This window comes from Hyla sarda, chromosome 2 (assembly GCF_029499605.1).
Source record: "Hyla sarda isolate aHylSar1 chromosome 2, aHylSar1.hap1, whole genome shotgun sequence".
Taxonomy (NCBI): Eukaryota; Metazoa; Chordata; class Amphibia; order Anura; family Hylidae; genus Hyla; species Hyla sarda.
Window position 1 is genome coordinate 397,810,983 of NC_079190.1, and position 25,705 is coordinate 397,836,687.

Below are 25,705 nucleotides of genomic sequence, written 5' to 3' on the forward strand. Positions count from 1 at the left end.
TTTTGTGAAACAGCAACAGGAATGGTTGTCAGGGATCTATATTTCCCCAAGTTACCTGTTGTATGTGGACACCAGGTTTTAGGAAGCACATATTTCATCCAGGGAAAGCTGGGTGAGATATGGGGAATCCTAAAAATAAGTTAAATCCCTAATGAGACTTAGCTTGCTGGGAAATTCTGTATGTCCTGCTTTTGGGCCTGGATTTCATGGAATGAAAGGCAGATTTGGAAATGGGTCCTTTTATCCCCTTCTGGGCCAGTTCAGAAATTTAGGTTGGTCCCAAGTCAGGAGGCCAATTAATACCAGGCTTATAAAAGGTGTAACCAAGGCTGCTCTAAGGGGCTGGATGAACCTCTAATGAGAGTTGTAGTCCTGAGGTGGGCAGCCACAAAAAGAGGGCATTTACCTTGTGTGAGCAACACATTTTGGTGACTATTTTTTGGGGAGACTGGTAGTAAGCCACTCGTACAGAGATGGAAGATTTTGTGTAGTATGCTCTGGACAATCAAGATTCATTTTGTATTTGTTTGTACTGTATTTGTTTTGGTACTGAAAAATAAGAAGAGAAGCCCTATTACATTGTTACTTCCATGTCCTTGTCCCTGTCTGCTATATGATTGGTCCTACGGAGCCAATCTCCCAGAATATAGACGACATATCTGTTGCATTATTAATACTGTAGTTTAAGAGGTTGTCTCTTCCATTAGGGCATTCTGAGAAATTAGAGCAAGACCTTCAATAATTAGCAAGAACAGAGAGCGACTACAAAGGGTATCTCTCGCTTTCTTTTTAAAGGACCCAACACCCCTGAGCATTACAAGGACAGCCTATTTATTTCAGTGGGTACCATATTTCATATACATTTCCCTGTAGTAGTGAATTAAACATTTACTACCAGGTTCCCCTTTAAACTATAGTTGATAGATGGGCATTCCAACAGCAGTACACCCTGTGATCAGAATATTTTTGAGGACTATTCTAACATAAAGGACCATACACCTTTTAAAATCTGTTGGCCTTATAAATATTGTACACTTGGCCATAAACTTGGCCATTTTTTCAACTGGTGCCAGAAAGTTAAACAGATTTGTAAATTACTTCTATTTAATAATCTTAACCCTTCCAGTACTTAACAGCTGCTGTATGCTATAGAGGAATTTATTTTCTGCCTGACCACAGTGCTCTCTGCTGACACCTCTGTCCAAGTCAGGGACTGTCCAGAGCAGGATAGGTTTGCTATGGGGATTTGCTTCTACTCTGGACAATTCCTGACATGGAGCAGAGAGCACTGTGGTCGGACAGAAAATAAAAAAGAAAAGAACTTCCTCTGTAGTATACAGCATCTGATAAGTACTGGAAGGATTAAGATTTTTCACCCCTTAAAGACACAGCTCATTTTCACCTTAAGAAAATCTGACCACTGCAACTTTATATATTAACTCTGGGATGCTTTTACCTTTCATTCTGATTCAGAGATTGTTTTTTCCTGACATATTCTACTTTAATATAGTGGTAAATTTTCGTCGTTACTTGCATCATTTGTTGGTGAAAAATCTCAAAATTTCATGAAAATTTTTAAAATTTAGCATTTTTCTAACTTTGAAACTCCCTGCTTGTAAGGAAAATGGATATTCCAAATAAATGATATATTGATTCATAAATACAATATGTCTACTTTATGTTTGCATTGTAAAGTTGACATGTTTTTACTCTTTAAAGACATTAGAGGGCTTCAAAGTTCAGCAGCATTTTTTTTATTTTTCACGAAAATTTCAAAATCAGAATTTTTCAGGGACCAGTTCAGTTTGAAGTGGATTTAAGGGTCTTTCAAGTTAGAAATACCTCATAAATTACCCCATTATAAAAACTGCACCCCTCAAAATATTCAAAATGACATTCACAAAGTTTGTTAACCCTTTAGGTGTTTCACAGAAATAGCAGCAAAGTGAATGAGAGAATTCAAAATCTTCATTTTTTACACTCGCTTGTTCTTGTAGAGCCATTTTTTATTTTATTTTTACAAGTGGTAAAAGGAGAGAAATCCCCCCCCCCAAATTTGTAACCCCATCACTCTCGAGTAAGGAAATACCTCATATATGGATCTAAAGTGCTCTGTGGGTGCATTAGAGGGCCCAGAAGGGAAGGAGCGACAATGGGATTTGAGAGTGAATTTTGCTGAAATGTTTTTTGGGGGGCATGTCACATTTAGGAAGCCCCTATGGTGCCAGAACAGCAAAAAAAATTGCTACACCCCTCAAGGAAAGTAACAAGGGGTACAGTGAGCCTTAACACCCCACAGGTGTTTTACGACTTTTCATTAAAATCGGATCTGTTAATGAAATTTTTTTTCACAAAAATTCAATTTTTTCCCCAAATTTACCATTTTTACAAGGGATAATAAGAGAAAATTCCCCCCAAAATTTGTAACCCCATTTCTTCTGAGTATGGAAATACCCCATGTGTGGATGTCAAGTGCTCTGCTGGTGCACTACAATGCTCAGAAGAGGAGGAGCGCCATTGAGCTTTTGGAGAGAGAATTTGGTTGGAATGGAAGTCGGGGGCCATGTGCGTTTACAATGCCCCCATGGTGCCAGAACAGTGGACCCCCCCACATGTTACCCCATTTTGGAAACTACACCCCTCACAGAATTTTATAAGGGGTGCAGTGAGCATTTACACCCCACTGGTGTTTGATAAACCTTTGGAACACTGAGCTGTGCAAAAGAAAATATTTTTTTTTTCATTTTCACGGACCACTGTTCCAAAAATCTGTCAGGAATAAAGCTCACTGTACCCCTTATTGCATTACGTGGGGGGTGTAGTTTCCAAAATGGGGTCACATGTGGGGGATTCCATTGTTGTGGCACCATGGGGGCTTTGTAAACACACGTGGCCTTCAATTCCAGGCAAATTTTCTCTCCAAAAGCCCAATGGCGCTCCCTCTCTTCTGAGCATTGTAGTTTGCCCGCAGAGCACTTTACATCTACATATGTGGTATTTCCATACTCAGAAGAAATGGGGCTACAAATTTTGGGGGGCTTTTTTCCTATTTTCCCTTGTTAAACTGAAAACTTTGGGGTAACACCAGCATTATAGTGAACACTTTTTTTTTTTTTCATTTTCCCATCCATCTTTAAGGAAAATTCCTCAAACACCTGTGGGGTGTTAAGTTTCACTATACCCCTTGTTACATTCCGTGAGGGGTGTAGTTTCCAAAAAGGGGGTGACACGTGTGTATTTATTTTGTTGCGTTTATGTCAGAAGGGCTGTAAAATCAGCCACCCCTGTGCAAATCAGCAAATGCGCCATGCGCATTTGAGGCCTAAATTAGGGATTTGCATAGGGGGGGGGGAAATAGCCGATAACTTATACATTTATTCCGGTATAAGTTATCGGCTATCGGCCTGAAAGGTCACAGATTATCGGTATCTGCCCTAAAAAAAATCGATATTGGTCAATCCCTTTAACAAATCAATCTTTATTAGCAGATCTTATGGATCCACATATCTGTTAGGTATTTTAGTGATTATATGAAAAAATAAAAACACTGGATCACCATGGACCTACACACTTGAGGAATTTTCTGAACTATATACCAATTGTCTGATCCCTGGTCAGTCGTCCTACACTTTGCCTATTATATACATCTATGGGCTGAGGGATAGCCTGTTTTACTTTTGTGCACTTATTTTTTGAGGCAATATTTGCAGGAATTATATTGCATTGTACCCTTTATTGTTGCATATTTTTCTGATAGCTGCCATAGCCATGTTTTGTGTGTAGGGTTGGGGCTTGGGATGGATAGACTATTGCATTTTTGTACATATGCCCACTTCAGGGTGGAGTCACTTTGCCCCCTCATGTTTGTAGGATTTTGCTCAGATTCGGGCACTTTTAACTGTTTTTAATCTTGTATGTGCCTTTTCTATTCTTTTTTTTACTCTTGCTAATAAAGATTGATTTGTTATACATTTATCTTGGTAACATTTTGAGAGGTGTGCATTGCATTATAATGTATTCGCTTTTCTCCTTGTTTGTATCCAGTAGCTTGTATGCACTGCTCTGCAACCTCTAATATATATTATATATATATATATATATATATATATATATATGTATCTATAGACTAAGATATATATATATATATATATATATATATATATATATATATATATATAGGTTAATCCTGTTTTAGAGTTTGTATGGACTCTCATCCTTTGGCCAAAATGGGATTTGGACACAAAATCATCTTTTCCTGTATTACAATGACAACCCACTATTTTGAATGATAGCTGTGTAACCCTTTGTAGCCCTGTGGTGAGGCTACAAAGGCATAATTAACCACTTATGGTCAGGTTTCTCCACAGATTAAGGCTAGAATTCCACTGAGATTTTTGCCCTGCTATTTTCTTGGCATAAAAGTGCCAGAAAAACTGCCACACTTTTTCCCTGCATTTTTGCGTTTTTTCTTGCGTTTACCCTTGTGTGGAATTTGCCTTTTTTGTCCCCTTTGGCGTTTTTTTTTTTACAAAATAGTTGGGTACCAAAAAAAAAAAAAAGGATGCAGTAGGGAGGTAAAAATGTATTTAACTAAATGACACCCGATGCGATCGTCCATAATATAGCAGAGATGCGTCTCTATACAGTGCTCGCACCTTTGCTCTGTACTCTGAGTGATTCACATCACTGGCCATTCATATTTTCCGCCCAGTGGTGTGATTGGCCGGATGGTTGCAGCCAATCACAGCTCTGAGGAAAATATAAATGAGTTAGCGGCCGGAGTACAGAGCAGGGATGCAAAGCCGCTCCATCTTTGCTATAGACATGACGATCGCAGCGGGTGTCAGTAGTGATACCCGCTGTGATCTGTTCTTAACTGCAGGTTCTACTACTCCCAACATGGAGCACACTCTGCTCAATGCTGGGAGCTGTATTATCTGCATTAATAGACAATTTGCAGCGAGTGTAATTTCTGACACATGATGTGATCTATTAATGCAGGTACTACAGCTCCCAGCATTGAGCAGAGTGTGCTCCATGTTGGGAGTAGTAGTACTTGTAGTTAAGGAAAGATCACAGCGGGTATCACTCCTGACACCCGCTGTGATCCTCCGGTATAATGTATGGATGCAGCGGCCGCTCTTCTATGGTCCCCTGCACTGCCATATATATACACACATTCCTAGAGCTGTGATAGGCTGGAACCATCTGGCCAATCACAGCTCTCTGCGGGAAATATGCATATGTGTGTATATATATACGGCAGTGCAGCGGACCATAGAAGAGCGGCTGGCCGCATCTATAAATTATACAGGAGGATCGCAATGGGCGATCTGTCAATTAGTACAGGTACTACTACTCCCACCATGGAACAGTGTGTTCCATGCTGGGAGTAGTAGTACTACCTAAAAAACACACACACTATACATTTTTATTATTGTCGGCTACATTTTTTGTGCTTTACCCGCACACATAAATTGATCCCTGTTTTAAAATGAATAAACATTTAGTAATAAAAAAGATAAATTTCGTTAGATACAATTTTTTCCATCACTACTGTATCTTTTTTATTACAATTTTTTATGGTACCCTACGAAATTTAAATAAAAAAAAGGTATCTCCATCACTTTTTTGGATCGCTAAAGTCCAAAAAAGAATAAAAACCGCCTGCAAAAATGCAAAATTTAAAACCAACATGGCGTTTTTCTTGACATTTTTGCACTCCCATAGACTTCTTTGGGAGGAAAACGCCACGATTTCAGGGCAAAAAACGCCAAACTAGGTTTTGCCAGGCGTTGTGAAAATCCAGCCTCTGAGCCCGAAATTGCTGAAAAACGCCAAAAGGATTAAAAAAACACCAAACTGAAAAACGCCAAGTGAATCAGGCATTTTGCAGTTTACTATTGACTTGCAGCTTGGCGTTTTTTACGGCGTTTTTGCAAAAAAAAAACTCAGTGGAATTCCAGCCTAATCAAGCTGATTCTTTAAAGGTTTCAGCAGTGAAACACCTTGTGACCAGGACACTATTTTCATCCACACATATGGATGCCATTTTTAGATTTTTTTGTGTGTGTCAAAATCCCAACAAATGTCATCACATGTGTGTGTAAAGTAATCCCTATAAATCAGAGTACAGTTATGTTGCATTATAAAATAACGTATCTTTCTGTGTATCTCAGAGATGCTTCACTCTCCTCTGCCATGCAGCATAGGGAAATCCAGTTATGATGGCCCCGACGTTTTCATTAGTTACCGTAGGAGCACAGGATCTCAGCTGGCCAGGTATGCCATATATTATTACTATCACTGCAAAGTCTTAAACCTGTCCATTAGCATTAAGTGGAAAATGTTCAGTATTATACGTGTAATCAAATGTACAGATAGATATTCTAGGAAGACTAAAGTTACACAGAAGACTGATGGACTTTTATATTTATAGCATAAATATACAGTACTGTTAATAGTAACTAATGAATAATATACATTAGGTATTGAAGTGTCCCACTCATTAAAAAAAAATTATTGCAGAGACATGTCAAAAGTTTAATTGGTTGGAATCTGAGTTTTTATACCCCCACCATCTCCAAGCATGAGCCGCAGTACAAACAAGTGCCGAACTAAGAGAACCTAGTACAAGGCTCCAATGATGTTTGGAGAGGGCTGCATGAATGATCACCCTAGTACATGGGGAGATGTGCAGCCAAAAGCCAATGATCTTTAAAGGGGTACTCCGCCCCTAGACATCGTATTCCCTATCCAAAGGATAGGGGACAAGATGTCTGATCGCAGGGGTCCCACGACTGGGACCCTAGCCATCTCTATGCAGTACCCTTTAGAATGCTGAGTGCGGGCGGCAGGGGTTGTGACGTCATGGCCATGCCCCTCGTGACATCATGCCACACCCCCTCAATGCAAGTCTATGGGAGGAGGTGTGGCGACCGCTACATCCCCTCCCATAGACTTGCATCGAGGGGGCGTGGTGAGACGTCACAAAGTGCGTGGCTGTGACGTCACGACCCCCCGCCGCCTGCTCCAAGCGTTCGGAATAAAATGTTCCGAACGCTAGGGCAGCGGAGTACCCCTTTAAGCAGGGCAAAGCGACCCCAGTCAGCCAGCTGACATCTGACCCTGTTACACAGAGCGATATCAGCCTATTCGGCTAAATGCTGTCCCACGTAATTTGGCCCTAAAACAAGCCAGAAAAGTGTGGTTAGGCTCTTAACTTCCTGCAATCAACGTCTTACTGCATTAGACAAGCTCCATTATAAGTCTATAGAACTCATCCTATGCAGCGAGTACAGGGGTGCAGCGATTATCCCTACTTACTGGAGCTGTGAACACTCAGACCTATTATGTCAAAGGTGATAGGGGCATGTTAAAGGGTTGTCCGGGCAGATTTTTTTTTTTCTACCTTTATGTTTAGGGAGGTGGTGCAGCACTTGGTGATATGACATTACATGCCCGCTTAATCAGCAGCCTCCTTTTAGTACGGTATCTTCCTTTGGGGTGTTGCATTAGCACTTTAACCTGACCTGTAACATACTGATTGCCTAGAACATGTCTTTGTTTCCTGACAGCCTCCTAAAGGTACACTTGTACCTCCATGGCTTCACTGCCTTTATTGATGTGGAAAAGCTGGAGGCAGGAAAGTTTGAGGACAAATTGATTCAAAGTGTTATCAGTGCTAGAAACTTTGTCCTAGTCCTCTCTGCTGGAGCTTTGGATAAATGCATGGGAGACAACGAATGCAAGGACTGGGTACACAAAGTAAGTCGAATGTTCATAATACACTTTGCTGGAATATCCTATTATCCTCTCTATATTTTCACAATTTAAGAAAATTTGTCAGGCTACAAATGCTGCTCTGTGTTCAGAATGCCATACAACAGCAGATGCTAGGCAGACTAAGCCACACTCCTACCCCTACCAAGGGTATTTATTTGTACATGATCCCTTTAAAATGTACTGTACGTCTTGTAATCCACTTGAAAACCGCTAATGATATCAACACATTAAAGTTTCCAATATAGAATGATAATAAATTACTTTTATTGTTCAGCTTCATTTACTTAAAGAATACCTGTAATTTCAGGTGACTTTTCAATACAAAAGTGTACATGAGGAACAGAACTATTTCTGGCCATTATATATAGCATTTATATGCCATTTTTAAGCAGATGCTCCCTCCTTCCCCCTCCATAGACTTGCATTGCTTGTCTTGCACACACAGGACAAAGCTGATTTTTCAGAGTACATTTGAGCAGCGGTTTTTGTGAACTGGATCCAACTGGAAGGAAACATATAAGTTCTCCACTCTTGCTTTTGGCTCAAAAAACTGCTGTGTGACAGCAACCTAAAGGAGTTCTCCAATTATGCAAAATTGATGACCTATCATCAGGATAGGTCATCAATATTAGATAAAGAGTCCAACACCCAGGACCCTACATTGATTGAAGGGGCACTAGTTGAAGTGCCATAGCCACTTCGGTATTCTGCTGCTCGTACCTGCGTCCCCATATTTTTAGTAGCATGAAAGATGTAGATTTGAATTTAGAAAGCGGCACTTATCAGATTGGAGGTGTTAAAATCTTAAAATGCTTTATTGCGATCATCTTACAATCAACCGGCTTCGGCAGGGGAGAGAAAGAAACAACTAAGAACAGCAGTAGCCACTTCGCGCCATCATGCACTACTATTTTTAATAGCAGCGTTGCAAGATTCTGCAGTGCTTTTCCATTTTAATCCTCCAGAGAAGAATTAAAGGGGTTATCCAGGAATATAAAAAACAGTTTCTTCCAATAACAGCACCGTACCTGTCCTCAGGTTGTCTGTGATATTACAACTTTGCTCAATTCACTTCAATGGAACTGAGCTGCAAAACCACTCACAACTTGGGGACAGGTGTGGTGCTGTTTTTTTAAGAAATCAGCTCTGGATAACCCTTTTAAAAAGTTGTTCTCGGCACACTGGATGAATAAATACACCAAGAATTTAACTTTTTCTGGAGTGCTGCTTCTTCCATTGGACTGATATGGGTCTACATTGGTGGCAAGGGTTATTCTCCCTGAATCTCTGCACCCTATTTTCTCATGTGCTGCTCCAACTTGTGGCATCAGGAAGGTAACGTACTGGAGGATATAGAGCAGTATCACATTTTATATCTATTTCACAGTAGGTATGCAGAAGAATAGGGACCATTATTTCTACTGTCTTAACTACAGTATATCTTCCTGTGCCCTAATATGTCACTAATACACTTCCATGACTGTTTTAGGAGATTGTTACAGCACTGAACTGTGGGAAGAACATTGTGCCCGTCACAGATCACTTTGAATGGCCAGACCCAATCAGCCTCCCTGAAGATATGAGAGCGGTGTTAAAATTTAATGGCATCAAGTAAGTGCTATTATTCATCTCCATTATCTCTCCAGTGTTATTTCATGTAAATAAACAATTTGTAATAACAATTTGGGATAATAAAGAAGTTTTTGTTTCAGTGTGAAAATGAAGCTCAACTTCTCTCAGACCTAGTTTAATCACTGTAATGTAAAGCAAAACAACTTCCCTTCCCCATTCTTTCTTGGGCAATTTTAGACAATTTTGCCTTAAAGGGGTTATCCGAAGTAAGTTACTTAAATGTCACCCAGCCAAATATTCCTGTATATTCTTACCATGCATCCCCAGGACATATTGTCTCAGAATTGTACAATAAAAAATCTCTTTGGTGCCGTTGTCACCTTTGCCTAAATTCGTTCACTTTCTGGTTAGGGCTGCACAGTATGTCTAATGGCCTCCCCTTATTATGCACATACCCTCTCACAGTATACGCCCCATCCCAAGTCCTTCCCCTGGTTCCCCTCAGACGCATGCACCTGCCCTACTCCATAATACACTGAGCAAAGAGCAGCACTAAAAGCATTGGATACTAACTAAGCAAGTGCATGCAGAATATGAGCCGCGCATGCGGACAGAGCTCATGATGATTGGGGGGATGGGAAGAGAGGTGTAAGGCTTGCTGAGCCAATCCATACTGAGCACGCCCATGGCTTATACATATTCACAGTTGGGATGGGTTGACTCCAGGCAAGGAAGGATGGGAAATCTCTCAACGTTCTTTGCTGACATAAGAGCTTAAAATGGCTGCCGCACCTACAGCGCCGGGGGTCGGCAGTCAAGACACATGGTAAGGAGTATTTCAGGGGGCACCCCACAAACTCCCAAAGTCTGCCAAGGCTTCCAAATAGTACATACAAGTACAACATTATCCAACATAATCTCCCCTTTAAGGTGGACAAAGATAGTATAGCAGCAATTTTTGACTGTATGTTTCCCTTTAGTGTTCCATTCATCTAACCTTATGATTCCTGTATAGCTAGGGTCTGTAAGATTCCCCATGTTATTTTATACAAGCACCATATAATTCTTATAATGCCTGTTAAATGTTACTTGTGTTCCTTCGTCTCTTGTAGTTACTGTAAGGCCTCCATCCATTCAGGTCTAGATTCTTCCATCATATGTTTCTATGTTTAGGATTTGTTGCTAGTTTTGACTTTAAAAAAATTAAGAAAAATAATGAGCAAAGTTTGGAAGCATCCTTAATATAATTTAGGAACAATTAAGATTAATTTTTTTGTTTTTTTTAATTTCCAGGTGGTCACATGAGTACCAGGATGCCACAGTTGAGAAGATAATTCGCTTCTTGCAAGGGCGCTCCTCTCGGGATTCTTCAGTTGGATCTGAGAACAGCCTAGATGGCTCTCCTCCACTTGGGGAGAAATAGTAATGTCCATATGAAGATCTAGAAATTACTTGTTGACAGCAGTACCTGCAGGATATTTCTGCATATCCTTTAGTATCTTGGCCTACTGGATGTGAACCCCTTAACCACTGTCCTCCTCAGATACGTAACTATTTCCTGCTCTGCATTTTCCTTCAACCGTATGAAACTTTCTCAGAATGGAGAACCCACGTTACCAAGGGATGACATCCATTCACAGCTTCAGTGCAGGATTACACAGTCAATGGCCTCTTGTACATCAACGCACAGCAATATGCAAAGCAAGAAAACTGTAATGTGAAATGTCATCTATCCACTAAACATTGTTTTCATACCTTGGGAGAATTCCCACGTCTGTAGTACCCAAAACTTCACATCCCAGTGTTAACTTGCAGCACTTGGCTCTTATCGGTTTCCGTCTTGCTCAGAGCAGAGTATAAAATGGACAACTGCAAAACCGTGATCAGATCAGTACATTTCTATGTACTCTTGTTAACTTAGAAAATGTCCTTTTAAATCTGGGGTACATTTAAGAAAAATACAAAAATGACACCAAATACATCAATGCATTCTCTGGCAGTGCCTGCGTACCCTTTCCAGTGATCTTACTTTAGCTACAGTTTAACTATACTTTCCCCACAATAGACTTTTACTGTAAATTAGATAGATATGACATGGCTGTCTGAATGGATCCTGAGGAAAGTGGTGCCCATTCCAAAATCCCCAGCATAGAAGTAGTCAGGCTTGCACAGCCCACCTACATTACCGTTAATGGAAGTCATAAAGATGTCTGAGAGTTTATACATACACAGAAGCTGTTTTCAGAAGTGTGTATTTGTACCTTTTCTTCTCCTTAAACATAAGAGATATAAAGATCTGTTTCACTCCTAGTCTATAGCATTGCATGACGATTTGATAATATTCTTTTACCGTCATAGTCATTGTACAACTTATTGTATACTAGGAGAGCAATTATAGAAACCAGTTTGAGTAGCCATCTATAAAGAAATTATTTACCTCAGAAATACCATTAAAATGTACTGCTTTTATAGGCCCTTCCATATACACAAACAGCAAGCCTGGTTTACACTGTGGAGATCGTGTGTGCAGCACTGCCATTCCTATAGATGGCAATGCATTTCTGAGTGGATCCACCAAGAGATCCACTCAAATGCATTGCCGTCTATGGGGGCAGCAATGCAGTCCGAGTGCTGCCTGCTGGATCTCCGGCAGAAATTCCGTCTGGAGATTCTGCAGTGTGACCCCGACCTGTTTGACCACACAGGACAGAAATTCTGTGGATTTTCTACCCAAATTTGCTGATTGTGTTGTGGGTTTGCCTATGCAGATTTTGGTATGGAGTTAAAATTTTAAACAAAATTTGACACAAAGTGGATGAAAAAAGGCTTTTTTTTGCATTCCTCTGGATCAACTCAGTAGGGACTCATTAGGGTTATAGGTTGAAATTGATGGACTCTGGTCTTTTTTCGACCTTATGAACTATGTTACTATGTTAACCTAGCTCTTGGCTATACTCACCTGGCGTCTTCAGCTAGCTCATGGCCGCGCTGCAACAACCTGGTGCAAAGCGAGGTAAGTAAGGGCAGTGGGGGGACCTGGACCCAGCCTCCAGGCGCTAGCCAGTGGCGATAAGGGGTTAACGACCCATACTGTTATGGTGTCGCATGTGGGAGATCAGGTAGCTAGACGTACTTAACTAGAAAACAATAAAATAAAAGACCAGGTCTGGGAGAGCTCCCAGACATGTGTCATGCCTCCTAATGACACTAGATAAAACGGATTACCTCACAGCAGGTTGGCAGGTATATCCTGCCAGGGATGAGCTGACCTTTTTTTTTCTCCTAGTGTCAGCACCTTCTAGTGGCAAAACATATAATATTGGTATCCTGTGTTCTCCCATTGAAGCGTCCGAGAAATATAGACTTTGAATTTATTACAGCAGGTTCACAGCAGTGAGTTCTAAGTCTTGAGGATCTATTGTATCATTATTTCGATGTACAAAGCAGTTTAAATGGAATCTGTCAACAGCGTCACCTGCACTAACCTGTTGGTGAAGGCTGGTAGTGCTGGTGACACTGATGATAATGATGCTTACCTATCCCTGATCTGTGGTCCCATTGGCCTGTTATGTTATTTATCCGGGCGGCAGGCTCGGTGCACGAGTGTAGCGGGGATATAGTGTGCTCCTGGAGCTCTACCTGTGCAGCAAGCCTGCCACCCAAATAAGGAGGCTAACAGATTAACAGGCAAACGGATAGGGGATAGGTTAGTATCTTCATCATTAGGGTCACCCGCACTACCAGCCTGCACCAACAGGTTAGTGCGGATAACACTAATGACAGATTCCCTTTAAGAAAAAGGGTTAATTTCTCTTTCCCTGGTGGTTAGGATAGAAGGGATAGGGTGCTGATGTCTACATGTTTAGTGATCAAGAATAGAGATGAGCGAAGTTACAGTGATTCGATTCGTCACAAACTTCTTGGCTCGGCAGTTAATGTTACATAAATTAGTTCAGCTTTCAGGTGCTCCGGTGGGCTGGAAAAGGTGGATACAGTCCTAGGAGAGAGGCTCAAGAGTATTAAAGGCGTTAATGTCCCAGTTAGCTGCCTAAGGTAGTATAGGAGTAATTACCCTTTTCCCTGGTGGTCTAGGGCAATGGGGTAGGGTGTTTAATTGCAACTTCTTTAGTGATCAATGGTAGTAAAGGAGTTAACAACCCAGGTGAGAGTGCAGGAGTAATTACCCTTTTCCCTGGTGGTCTCAGGTAGTGGAGGATTTAGTATCTAGTGTCCAGCAGTGACTGACTCACCCCCTACGACTCCAGCTTTTCTGATTCCTACCCCTGTAACACGAAGCTGAACACAGTTATTTCCTTTATTAAGCAGAGCACTTCATCAATGCTGCCATCTCTCTAAGGAAAACTCCTCCGGAATGTATAAGGTAAAGGCCAGGGTCCTGTGGTCAACCCATGCCCTCTCCAAGAAATGGCCACGGTAGTTACTCAGTGGCTTACTACAGTGTTGTACTCCAGTTTTAGCAACTGTACTCCATTGTTGCAGCAGCATATGGTTTGGTGCAAAAGTCCTGTGGTGATATATAGGTTCAGTTGACCTGCATGGGATCCAGCGGTTATATAAAAGTGACCCTAAAATGCAGCCGCATTACAACCAGAAACACCTTATAGGAACAGAAGCAATGATTGCATATGCCACAATCTAGCCATCATGTCCAGTTGCATAAAGTATAAGCAATTGTCCTGCATGTAAAACCCAACTATATCAGTGCTGTTACCATGGACTGTCGATGACTATGTAAATGTAATAGAGATTCTCCTTAATAAAGGGGAAATGGTTGTGTAATGCAATATAACTATGTAGAGCTGTATATAGTTCTATATTTCATTTATAGAGATCTGCATGTAAAACATCTGTGCTGAGTAACCAACTTTATGTGCTTTCCTGAATAATGAAATCCTTCAGGTAACCAGTCTCTGCCTTTAATGCTTGAGCTCGGAAACCGGAAATCAGGTAGAAACCCATTCCTTGTGGCCTTTTTCCAGATTGTAATTTTTATTGTAAGGTTTTGGTTTTATATCAATATATTCTATAAACACTTGTTAAAAGGAGTTATTCAGGACATGAAAAACTTTTTCTCAAAAACAGCACCACACCTGCCCTTGGGGTGTGTGGTATTACAGCTCCATTCGTGTCCAATGGAGCCAAGCTGCAATTCTACACACAAGCCGAGGACAAGAGTAGCGCTGCTTCTGGAAGAACACGTGTTTCTCTAAGCCTGAAAAACCCCTTCAATGTCTATTATTACAATACTGTGTCCTGTTTATGTGCAATCCTGTCATCTCAAATAAAAGCAACCAGCCCTTACCGAACAAATAAAGATAAAAAACTCTTTTACATATTGTGCAGGTTGTTTTCTGGTAAGGTCTGTATATTCAGTATAAAGTTGTATTCCACTGTTTGCATTACAAATGTGCAATTGCTATTTGGATAAATAAAAAAAGTGGCCATACTTACCTACCCACCCATGTTTCCCCGCAGCTCCTATTCTCCCTCTGATGCCTCTCTCTTCTTTCTGCTTCTGAGATAAAGCTCTGAACAGGGCCTGCCCACTTAGCCAATCACTGGCCACGATGGGACACTGCTGCAGCAAGCGATTAGCTGAGCAGGTAGGTCCTGCGCCAAGTGCTTGTCTCAGAAACAGGAAGATGATAAACATTGGAGGTACCAGAAGGAGAAGAACAGGAGCTGTAGGGGACCTGGGGTAATTAAAATGTCCTTTTTTCTTTTTTACAGACCGCGGCAACATCATTTCTATGCAAATACCAGAATACCCTTTTGAGGCCTGGGCTAGAAAGACTTTTTGTAGAGCTATTGATTTGTTTTAAAACTACTGAGTTACAGCTGCAGTTCGGCGGAATACAGTGTTGAATGCAAACTGGTCGATTACGGCTATCACTAAATAGTTAATTTAGATTTACTTTTACATTGTTTTATGAAACTTAATTTTTTAACTGGCTCCACTAGGGAACTTTTACCAGTGATCTTCTATTCAATTATCTAATACAATGCACTACTGTAGTGTAGTATGCCTGCCATCGGCATGGCTGTATGCAGGCTTATCTATGGCAGAACTGGGGTCCTTTAGAAGGACTCCAGTTGCCATGGAGATAGGTCTACACCAGGCAATATCGTCACTGAGCTTCTTTAAAAACAGCATTATTCTTGCACTCAGAATGTGTGTGGTATTGCAGCTTAGTTCCATTGACGAGAATGAAACAAAGTTGTAAGACCACACACAATCTGAGGACAGGTGTGGTGCTGTTTTTTGAAGAAATTAGCTGCGTTTTTTCTATTCCTGGATAACTCCTTTAAAGCCCATTAGTGACCGCTGTATTTGAAAAAAAAAGGATTAAAGAATTCCATGTATGAATCTGTTACCTTTTGGTAGCTTCAACAAAGTGAGAGTCAGGCTTCAGTGACATGCTTTCTGTACTTCACTATGTGTAACTCATATTGGTATGAGAACTTCCTTAGTTTGGTATAAAAGTTCATTGTCCCAGACTGAATATTATTTATAAGAATACTGAGGTAGAGATGATACTGCCTGAGGTAGAGATGATTCTGTGCTGATGCATAATCTGAATGGTAGCAAAACAAAGATAAAGCAGGAAAGTAAATACAATAAACAAAAATAAATAATGGGTCCTATAGATGGGCATTTTCAATTTTGTCAGATTATGACAATTTACCTGTATTCTAAATTACAATTTACCTTAAAAGGGAGTGAAAAAAAAAATGCTCACCTTTGAACACAATTTCACTGTTTACATAATAAACCACCTAAAAAGTTGAGCAACTCTGTAAACACATTGCATTATTTACCTTTACCTTATTTACTGATCCTGAGTCAGTCTGGGTTCACACTATGTTTATGACATACGGGGACCAGATCTGGCTGGGAGATGGGAAAACTGGACACTCCCGTATCCCAGCCGGACCCAGCCCGCATCTCATTCATTTGAATGAGCCGACTAAAGTCAGATAGTGACTCCGGTCGGCTCATTTTTGCCCCGGATCCAGTTTTGTGACTGGACCTAAAACCGGATACGGAGCATAAATGAGCCGACCGGAGTCACTATCTGACTGACTGTCCCTGTAGTCAAAAATGTAGTGTTAACCCAGCTATAGTATCCTATAATGGAAAAAGCTGCATTAAATTCTGCAGGCTTAAAGGAGTAGTCCGGCGCGCACTTTTTTCATTTTATCCCGTCCGGGCTGCAAAATAAAAGAAAACACACTTTCTCTTACCTACCAACGAGCCCCCGCATAGATCACCGCATAGCCTATAAGACTCCATACACCAGATGGGGCGTTTCTTCAAGAAGACACAGGAACCCCCCAACCCCCCTCCCCTTAGACCACAAAACAATAAACTGTCCATAAAATACATTGGTCAGTCTGATTGTTTATAATTCTTTCACAAATTCCCATACACCAAATGCAGTTTCAAGCTTGGCAACTCACCCAATGTATCTCCAGAACTACACTACAGAATTTTCACAAGAATCCAGATGTATTCTTCTTACACCAGGCTCTCTGGAATCGGCGGTTAATAGCTGCAGATTGCACTGTCCCCATTTACTACAGCGAAGTGTTGGGAATTCTCTGGCGGAAAGCATACCTGTCGTTTCAGGTGACTATCCAGGATAAGAAGCATTAGGCTGCTTTCACACTATGAAGTTCACCCGTTAATAAACGTACATTTGAAAAATAATTAACGCCCATTAAACAAACCCATTCAAGTCAATCGTTTTTTTCGTTTACCCGTTATCACCAGTTATAGCCCATCATAACGGACGTTAGTTGTGATGGGAGAAATAACGGGACATGCACTAAGTTTTCGCCCATCACAAGAAACGGGAAAATTAACGGACGTTACTTTTTAACATTGAAGTCTACGGCTGACGGACGTTAGTAAATACACCCGTTATTATAACAGATGTTATCTTTTTACTTTGCATGCTCAGAAGAGGTGACATCAGCAGACTCCTGCAGTGCTGAGGGACTACTACTACTCCCATCATGGAACAGACTTGTTTCCATGATGGGAGTAATAATTCCCCACTGCAGGAGTCTGCCGGTGGCTGGGGAGGTTACATTAGCGTTTATACTACTACCCCCATCATGGAACAGACACTGTTCCATGATGAGGGTAGTACAGGGGCTGAGGGATTGATCGCACCGGGTTTCACTTCTGACACCCGATCCGATCAGAAGTTATTAAGCAGAGGAGCGGGCGGCATGCTCCGCAACCCTGCGATGTACACAATGTATTTTTTACTTTCATTTTTAAATTCCCCACCGGGAGCCCTGAATGGCCGGTACTGAGGAGCCATTCAGAGATCCCAGCAGGGTTTTTAAAATGGACAATGTGAAGGGATATATGTATATTAAGTGTGTAAGTGTGTGTGTGTAAGTGTGTGTGTGTAAGTGTGTGTGTGTGTGGCATAGAGTGCTATATATCTAGCCCCCCCAGCGCATAAATAAAAATATGAAACCCGCCAGAGCATTAATAAAAATAAGACCCCCCGCCAGCACATTTATATGTATACATCTATCCCCCCCCCCCCCCGCCAGCGCATAATGTGACCCCGCCGGCACATTTGTCTTAAATTTCCATTGCAGCGCTATATGTGAATGGTATATCTATCAGAACACATCCAGCAGCCGCCGGCCAGATGAGCCTGACAGATATACTATTCATTCATAGCGCCGGCGGCTGCATATGTATATAGATGTGCTGGGGGAGCAGACATATAGCGTTATCTGCCCCCCACAGCGCTTCTATATACATATGCAGCCGCGTGGCTGCTGGATGCGCTGCTGACAGATATACTTGTCACATATACAGCGCTGCACAAATGTGCTTTATGTGACAAGTATATCTGTCAGCAGTGCATCCAGCAGCCGCCTGGCTGATGATGCTGACAGATATACTTTTCATTCATAGCACAGCGGCTGCATATGTATATAGAAGCGCTGTGGGGGGGGGGGGGGGGGGGGCAGATAACGCTATATGTCTGCCCCCCCCAGCACATCTATATACATATACTATTCATTCATAGCGCCGGCGGCTGCATATCTGTCAGGATCATCTAGCCGGCGCCGGTGGGGTCACATTATGCACTGGCAGGGGGTACAGATGTATACATATAAATGCGCTGGCAAGGGGTCATATTTTAATTAATGCACTGGCGGGGTGATATTTTTATTAATGCACTGATGGGGCTAGATATAAAGCGCTCTATGTCCGCCCCCCCCCCCCCCCCAGCACTTAATATACATATGTCCCCTCACATTGTCCATTTTAAAAACCCCGCTGGGATCTCTGAATGGCTTCTTAGTACCGGCCATTCAGGGCTCCGAGCGGGGAGTTAAAAAATGAAAGTAAAAAATACATCGTGTACATCGCAGGGTTGCGGAGCATGTCGCCCACTCCCCTGCTTAGTAACTTCTGAGCGATTAATCCCTCAGCCCCTGTACTACAACCCCCATCATGGAACAAAGTCTGTTCCATGATGGGGGTAGTAGTACAAACACTAATGTAACCTCACCAGCAGACTCCCGCAGCTGCGGAACTACTACTCCCATCATGGAAACAAGTATGTTCCATGATGGGAGTAGTAGTCCTGGCTGTGGGAGTCTGTAGACAGAGGGGTTAAAACGTCTGGACATGACGGATGTTATAACTGGTCTTAACAGATGAATATGCCCATTATTTGGACAGACATTATTCAGCTGTTAGAATCCGTTAATTCACCCCTTATTAAACATCCGTTAACAATACATTATAATGACCGTTTATTAACGGGTGAACTTTATAGTGTGAAAGCAGCCTTATGTGGGTAGATAACTAGCACCACTATTTCTGGCCTGTATAGAAGATTTCTGATCTGCAGGATACACCTCTAATTTGCAGTTCTCCCAGAGCTGGTGGGTGGAGCTCCCATACTGCTTGTCTTTTAGACACAGGACAAATCAGGGCTGATACAGTCATGGCCGTAAATGTTGGCAATGAAGTATTTCTCACAGAAAAGGATTGCAGTAACATGTTTTGCTATACACATATTTATTCCCTTTGTGTGTATTGGAACTAAACCAAAAAAAGGGAGGAAAAAAAAAAGCAAATTTGACATGTCACAAAAATTAGCTGGACAAAATTATTGGCACCCTTTCAAAATTGTGAAAAAAATTAAAAAAAATCTCCTTAACACTTACCGTAAAATCTCTCTCGAAGGATCCATTGGGGGACACAGACCGTGGGTGTATGCTGCTGTCTCTAGGAGGTGTGACACTATGGCAACAAGAAAGTCGGCTCCTCCCAGCAGGATACACCCACCTCCAGGCCCTGAGCTAATCAGTTTTAGTACCAGAGCAATAGGAGAGGACCGACAGGTCAAGGACAAAACACGAACTGTCCGAGAACCAGAATAAAAGATAACTGAACACACCCTCGGACAGGGAACCAAAGAGAAACCGAAAAGGGCCGGAGCTGTGTCCCCCAATGGATCCTTCGAGAAAGAGATTTTACGGTAAGTGTTAAAAAATCTCTCCATCGGCTCCATTGGGGGACACAGACCGTGAGACGTACCAAAGCCGTCCCTTGGTACGTCTGCAGCAGTTTACGGCTCAGACTAGCATCAGCCAATGCGAAGGCATGAACCCGGTAGAACCTCGAGAAAGTGTGCAAGGACGACCAAGTAGCCGCCTTGCAAATCTGCAAGGCCAAGGCTTTGTTCTAGAGAGCCCAGGATGCCCTAACAGAAACAGGTAGAATGAGCCACAACCCTGAAAGGGAGGAATCTTCCCCCTACAGCGATAGGCTTTCAAAATGGCAGACCGGATCCACCGAGAAGTGGTGGCCTTGGAAGCAGGTTGTCCCTTACGACGACCTTCCGTAAGGACGAAAAAAAAAAAAAGAGGAGATCGAGAGGTAATACCTTACAGCCCATACCACATCCAGTTCGTGGAGTAAATGCTCCTTAGGATGAGAAGGAGCGGGACAAAGGACGGAAGAACAATGTCCTCATTGAAATGAAAGGCCAACACAACCTTAGACAAAGGAAGGAATTGGTCGGAAGACAACCTTGTCCTGGTGAATCACCAGAAACGGAGAACGGCAGAAGAGAGCTGCCAATTCAGACACCCTCCGAATGGATGTGATAGCAACAAGAAACGCCACTTTCCAAGAAAAGAGGCGCAAGGACACCTTCCCTAAGGGGTTCAAAAGGTTCACCTTGGATGACACCCAGAACCAGATTCAAGTCCCAAGGGGGAGAAGATGACCGATGAGGGGTAGCATGCGCCACTCCTTGAAGGAAGGTCCGGACATGAGAATTAGAAGCCAGAGGACGCTGGAAAGGAATAGAAAAGGCCGAAACCTGACCCTTAAGGGAACTGAAAGACAACCCCAGTCCCAATCCCGACAGCAAGAAGACGGGGGACAGAAAAGGTAACAGGAGACAAGACCTGAGCTTCACACAACGAAATTAAGACCGTCATGTATGGTGGTAAATTTTCGCCGAGGAGGGCTTGCGAGCCCTGAACATGGTGCGAATGACTTGGGAACAGAAACCACGGTTTCTCAAAACCGCAGTCTCAACCGCCACGCCGTGAAATGCAGCGACTGTAAAATGGGGTGGCAAAGAGGACCCTGAGACAGCAGGTCCAAACGAAGTGGAAGGCGCAGTGGAGTGTCGACCAGGAGCATAACCACGTCGGCGTACCACGACCTACGGGGCCAAACTGGAGCTACCAGTATGGCAGGAACGTCCTCCGCTTTGAGCTTCCTCAGAACTCTGGGAAGGAGCGGAAGGGGAGGGAACAGATAGGGCAGAGCAAACCCTGCCCAAGGAATCACTAGGGCATCCAAGGCTAGAGCGAGGGGGTCCCGGAACTTTGACACAAATGGAAGGATCTTGCGATTGTGCCGACGCGAAGAGGTCCGCGTCTGGAATGCCCCAGAGGTCGCAGATCTGCACGAAGACCTCTGGATGCTGGGACCACTCTCCAGGGTTGGCTGAGGACCGGCTAAGGAAATCCGCTTCCCAGAAGAGCACACCCGGAATGTGAATCGCCAAATGGCCGAAACCTTGTTTTCCACCCAGATGAAAAACCTTTGTCACCTCGGCCATGGCTGCCGAGCAGCGAGTGCCGCCTTGCCGATTCATGTACGCTACGGCTGTGGCGTTGTCCGACTGGACGCGGACAGGGCAGGACTGAAGCAGGGACTCCCAAAGAAGAAGATAAAGAAGAATCACCCTCAGTTCCAAGATGTTTATCGGAAGAAGGGCTTCCCGGGGAGACCAGAGGCCCTGAACCGTCCAGTCCCTGAACACACCGCCCCAGCCCGACAGACTGACATTCGTTGTAACTACCTGCCAGAGAGGGGAAGAAATGATCGCCCTAGAAGAAGAAGGGGGGAGCGGAGCCACCAGAGCAGAGACTGACGGATCCGACGCGGGAGAGTAATCTTACGATCGAGAGACCGAGGAGATCTGTCCCAATCGAGAGAGAGTCGCCAGTTGAAGGGGACGGTAATGAAACTGGGCGAAGGGTAGGGTTTCCATGGCCGCTACCATCTGACCCAAGACTTCCATGCAATTGCGGATGGAAACTGGGGCCCAGGCCCGAAGAGAGCGGACTCCTGACAGGAGCGTCAGACGTTTGTCCGTCGGAAGCCAAGTCCGGTCAGAGGCCGAGTTGAATTGAAGTCCCAAGAAAAAAAATCAGAGACTGGGCGGGAGAGAAGACAGACTTGTTCCGGTTGACCATCCACCCAAAACGATTCAGGGTCTAGAGAGCGATATCCACATTCTCTAGAGTCTGGACTCTGGTGGGAACCTTGATGAGAAGGCCGTCCAGGTAAGGTATCATTGAGAACTCCTCTCGACCGCAACAGGGCTATTACTGGTGCAAGGATCTTGCAAAGACTTGAGGAGCCGAGGCCAGATCAAAGGGGAGGGCTATGAATCGAAAATGCCCCTCCGGAACCGCAAAGCGGAGGTACCGCTAGTGGCTGGGAAATATTGGAACAAGGAAGTAGGCATCCTTGATGACCAACGAAGAAAAACTCCCCTTGTTCCATGGATGCCACTACCGAACGGAGAGATTCCATTCGGAAGTGGCGGAGAATAGGATGGTGAGACGCTTCAGGTCCAGAATCGGTCGCACAGAACCGCCTTCCTTGGGGACCACAAAAAAATTGGAATAAAAAAAAACAAAAAATATTCCCCTATTCCCCTGGAGGAACGGGGACAATGACTCCCTGGGCAGGGACTGGAGGGCCTCTCGAAACTGCTTCGCCAGAGAAGGAGACCGGGGGGCTCGGGACTTCCTGAATGTGTGTGGTCCAGCTGTCTCGAAAAAGTAAGAGACGACCACCCACCCGAGAAAAACCTGCAGGTGGTGGCCTCACGCCATGCGGAAGTGGGATTGCGGTTACCCGATTAGGCCGCAAAACGGTCGGAACGAGGGAGACCTCTTGTCCCGTGAAGGCGCCTGCCCAGACCCCTTTTTGGGGCCAAAGGTCCGAAAGGAAGAGGACTTCCCCATGGAAGAAAAGCAAGCCTTATTTTGAGGAAACAAGTAACTCTTACCCCCCGTCGCCTCAGAGATAATCTCGTCAAGGCGCTTGTCAAAAAGACGGGTACCAGTAAAAGGAAACTCGGTTACAGACCTTTTGGAGGCGGCAATCGCATCCCACACCCTAAGCCACATGGAGCGGTGGAGGGCCACTAGGAGACCCACAGCAAAGGCAGCACAACGGACAGACTGCATGGAAGCTGTGCACAGAAATTCCCCAGCTTTAGAGCATTGGAGAACCAAAGCAAAATAGATCCTCTGGGGGGAATCCTGCCAGGATACCCTGACTGAGTTTTGAGCACCACACCGAAAGGGCCTTGGACCCCCATGCAGAGGCGAAGGTGGGAAGCAGAGAAGAGCCTGCTGCTTCAGAGGCAAACTTCACTAAGGACTTCACCTTCTTGTCTGTCGAGTCCTTGAAGGCAGCCGCATCTGCTATCAGCAGTGTAGTAGCCTAGAGAGGCGGGAAATTGGTGCATCCACCGGGAGAGGGGAAACCACCTTAGAGGCAAGGTCCTTGGCGAATGGGTAACGCACTTGAACCCTCTTCATTCCCGGGAACCTCTTGTACGGATGTTTCCATGCAGATTCCAGAAAGATGTGAAATTCCGCGTGAGAGCTAAACCCTTGAGGTGCTGGTTGAGCATGATGAAAGGATACGTCAGGAGTCACGTCCGAAGATCCTGGGTCCTCTAAGTGAAAGGTGTCTCTTATGGCCGCAACCAATGAGTTCACCGTTTCAACTGTATCCGAGCGGTCCTCTGAGTCAGATGCCGATTCAGAAGCCTCATCCGCCAGTTCACCAGGAGAATGTGAACAAGTGGAGGCAGCCCTGGAGGGGGGCGACCCTGACCGGGTACGCGGCTCTGGCGAGGCAGAGCGGCGATTCCGGGAACGTCCTCTGGAGGAGCGACGTCTGTGACCAGATGACACTGGGAGGGGGGGGGCGAGACCCACAGAGGGATGCCCACGTCTACCTGAAGACTCAATGTAAGAGTCAGAAAAAGCACCCCTAGTACGCCTGTGATAGCGTGAGGCTTGTGGAAAAGAGGAGTGGGACCCACTAGAGGGCCGGCACAGGGCAGACCTCTTCAAGGTAGACACCATGTCACGGGAGGCCTCAGCCACCGAAAGGGAGACGAGTCAAGTGAGCCATACACTGGGATAGGAAGAAACCCAGGCTGGAGGGGCGGCCGAATCCACCGCAACTGTAACATCCGGGGAAGCTAGGGGGTCTGGGGGAGCAGTGGAGCAGGCAGAGCCAGTGGGCTCACCAGAACCAGGCATTTTTGGAATAATATGTCATACAGACAAAATAGAATACTAGCAGTCTAGTTGCCAGTTAAGAAGGAGGAACAGATTTGTATCCCCTGTGACAGTATAGATTTTAACCCCAACACTGTACCACTCTGTCCCTGCTGAGAGGAAACACCGCTCTATGCAGAGAGGAGAACAGGCTAGCAAATAGTCAGAGGGGCATTCCTGGAGCAGGGGCACTGTCTGATTGGCCCCTGCCAGCGCTGATTGGAGGGCGATTCGCACCTCCAGTAAGCTCCGGCGGCCCTGTGGGCGGAGCTATAGCACCCCCGCTGCCGAGAAGAACCACAGTAATGGCGCTCGCTCCTTGCCCCGAGCGCATATGTTAGCCGAATATGCGCCCGCGGGGAAGTGAGCGGGCTACACACACATCCGCCGGCAGCCATCGAAAGTGAAAGCAAGTCGGCGCTTCATGCGCCCGAAAGTACAAGCGCCGCGGCTGTAAGCCGCATAGTATAACACACACGTGAAGTAAACCATACATTCCCCAATATGCCATTGCTCCCCCCTTTTTTAGAATAAAAAATAGAGCCCCTAACACAGTCCAGCCCCTTGGACTATGAAAGGTGGGCCACAAAATGAGGGTCTCCAGATGTTGCAAGTCAGCACCTAAAGGGAGAAGAATATATACTCACCTGAGTCAGAAGAACTTACCTCGAAGTCTTCTGTGAGGTCTTCAGTCAGCTTTCTGTTACCTGCATCACGCCGAGCTACCATGTGTGAGCGAGGCGAGCAGGGAATAGGGGGACCCGGACCCATGAGGTACAACCCCAGGCGCTGACTGTTGGCGAGAGGGGGTGAACAGCGCATATACGCAATGCCTTACTCGCAATGGGGAAACAGTGAGCCGTAGTTCCTGAGTCCCCACCTGAAAGCATGAAAGAAAACGGAATAAAAAACTAACATTCCCTAACTAGGAAAATAATAAAACAGAAGACCTGGTCTGGAGAAATCCAGACCATGTCCACCTCCTTCAGACACTAAGCTAAAACTGATTAGATCAGGGCCTGGAGGCGGGTATATCCTGCTGGGAGGAGCAGACTTTCTTGTTGCCATAGTGTCACACCTCCTAGAGACATACATACACCCACGGTCTGTGTCCCCCAATGGAGCCGATAGAGAAAAAATTGTTTCAAAACATGTGATGCTCCTTTAAATTCACCTAGGGCAAGTAACAGGTGTGGGCAATATAAAAATCACACCTGAAAGTAGAAAAAAGGGAGAGAATTTCACTTAGTCACATTGTGTGTCTGTGTGTGCGCCACACTAAATATGGACAACAGAAAGAGAAGAGAACTGTCTGAAGACTTGAGAACCAAAATTGTGGAAAAATATCAACAACCTCAAGGTTACAAGTCCATCTACAGAGATCTAGATTTGCCTTTGTCCACATTGTGCAACATTATCAAGAAGTTTGCAACCCATGGCA

At 44.1% G+C, this 25,705-nt stretch overlaps 1 protein-coding gene across 4 annotated transcripts in view; it reads left to right on the forward strand.

Annotated features, from left to right (window-relative positions):
- The window catches only part of SARM1 (sterile alpha and TIR motif containing 1), a 184,226-nt gene extending 168,698 nt beyond the window's left edge, over nucleotides 1-15,528 (forward strand). For all 4 annotated transcript variants that reach the window (XM_056558731.1, XM_056558733.1, XM_056558732.1 and 1 more), the window contains 4 exons: nucleotides 6,180-6,282; nucleotides 7,578-7,767; nucleotides 9,275-9,396; nucleotides 10,651-15,528. In XM_056558731.1, the coding sequence (XP_056414706.1) occupies nucleotides 6,180-6,282; nucleotides 7,578-7,767; nucleotides 9,275-9,396; nucleotides 10,651-10,780 (545 nt within the window). In that variant the 3' untranslated portion in view covers nucleotides 10,781-15,528. The remainder of the gene's footprint in view (nucleotides 1-6,179; nucleotides 6,283-7,577; nucleotides 7,768-9,274; nucleotides 9,397-10,650) is intronic.
- Nucleotides 15,529-25,705: the final 10,177 nt, after the last annotated feature.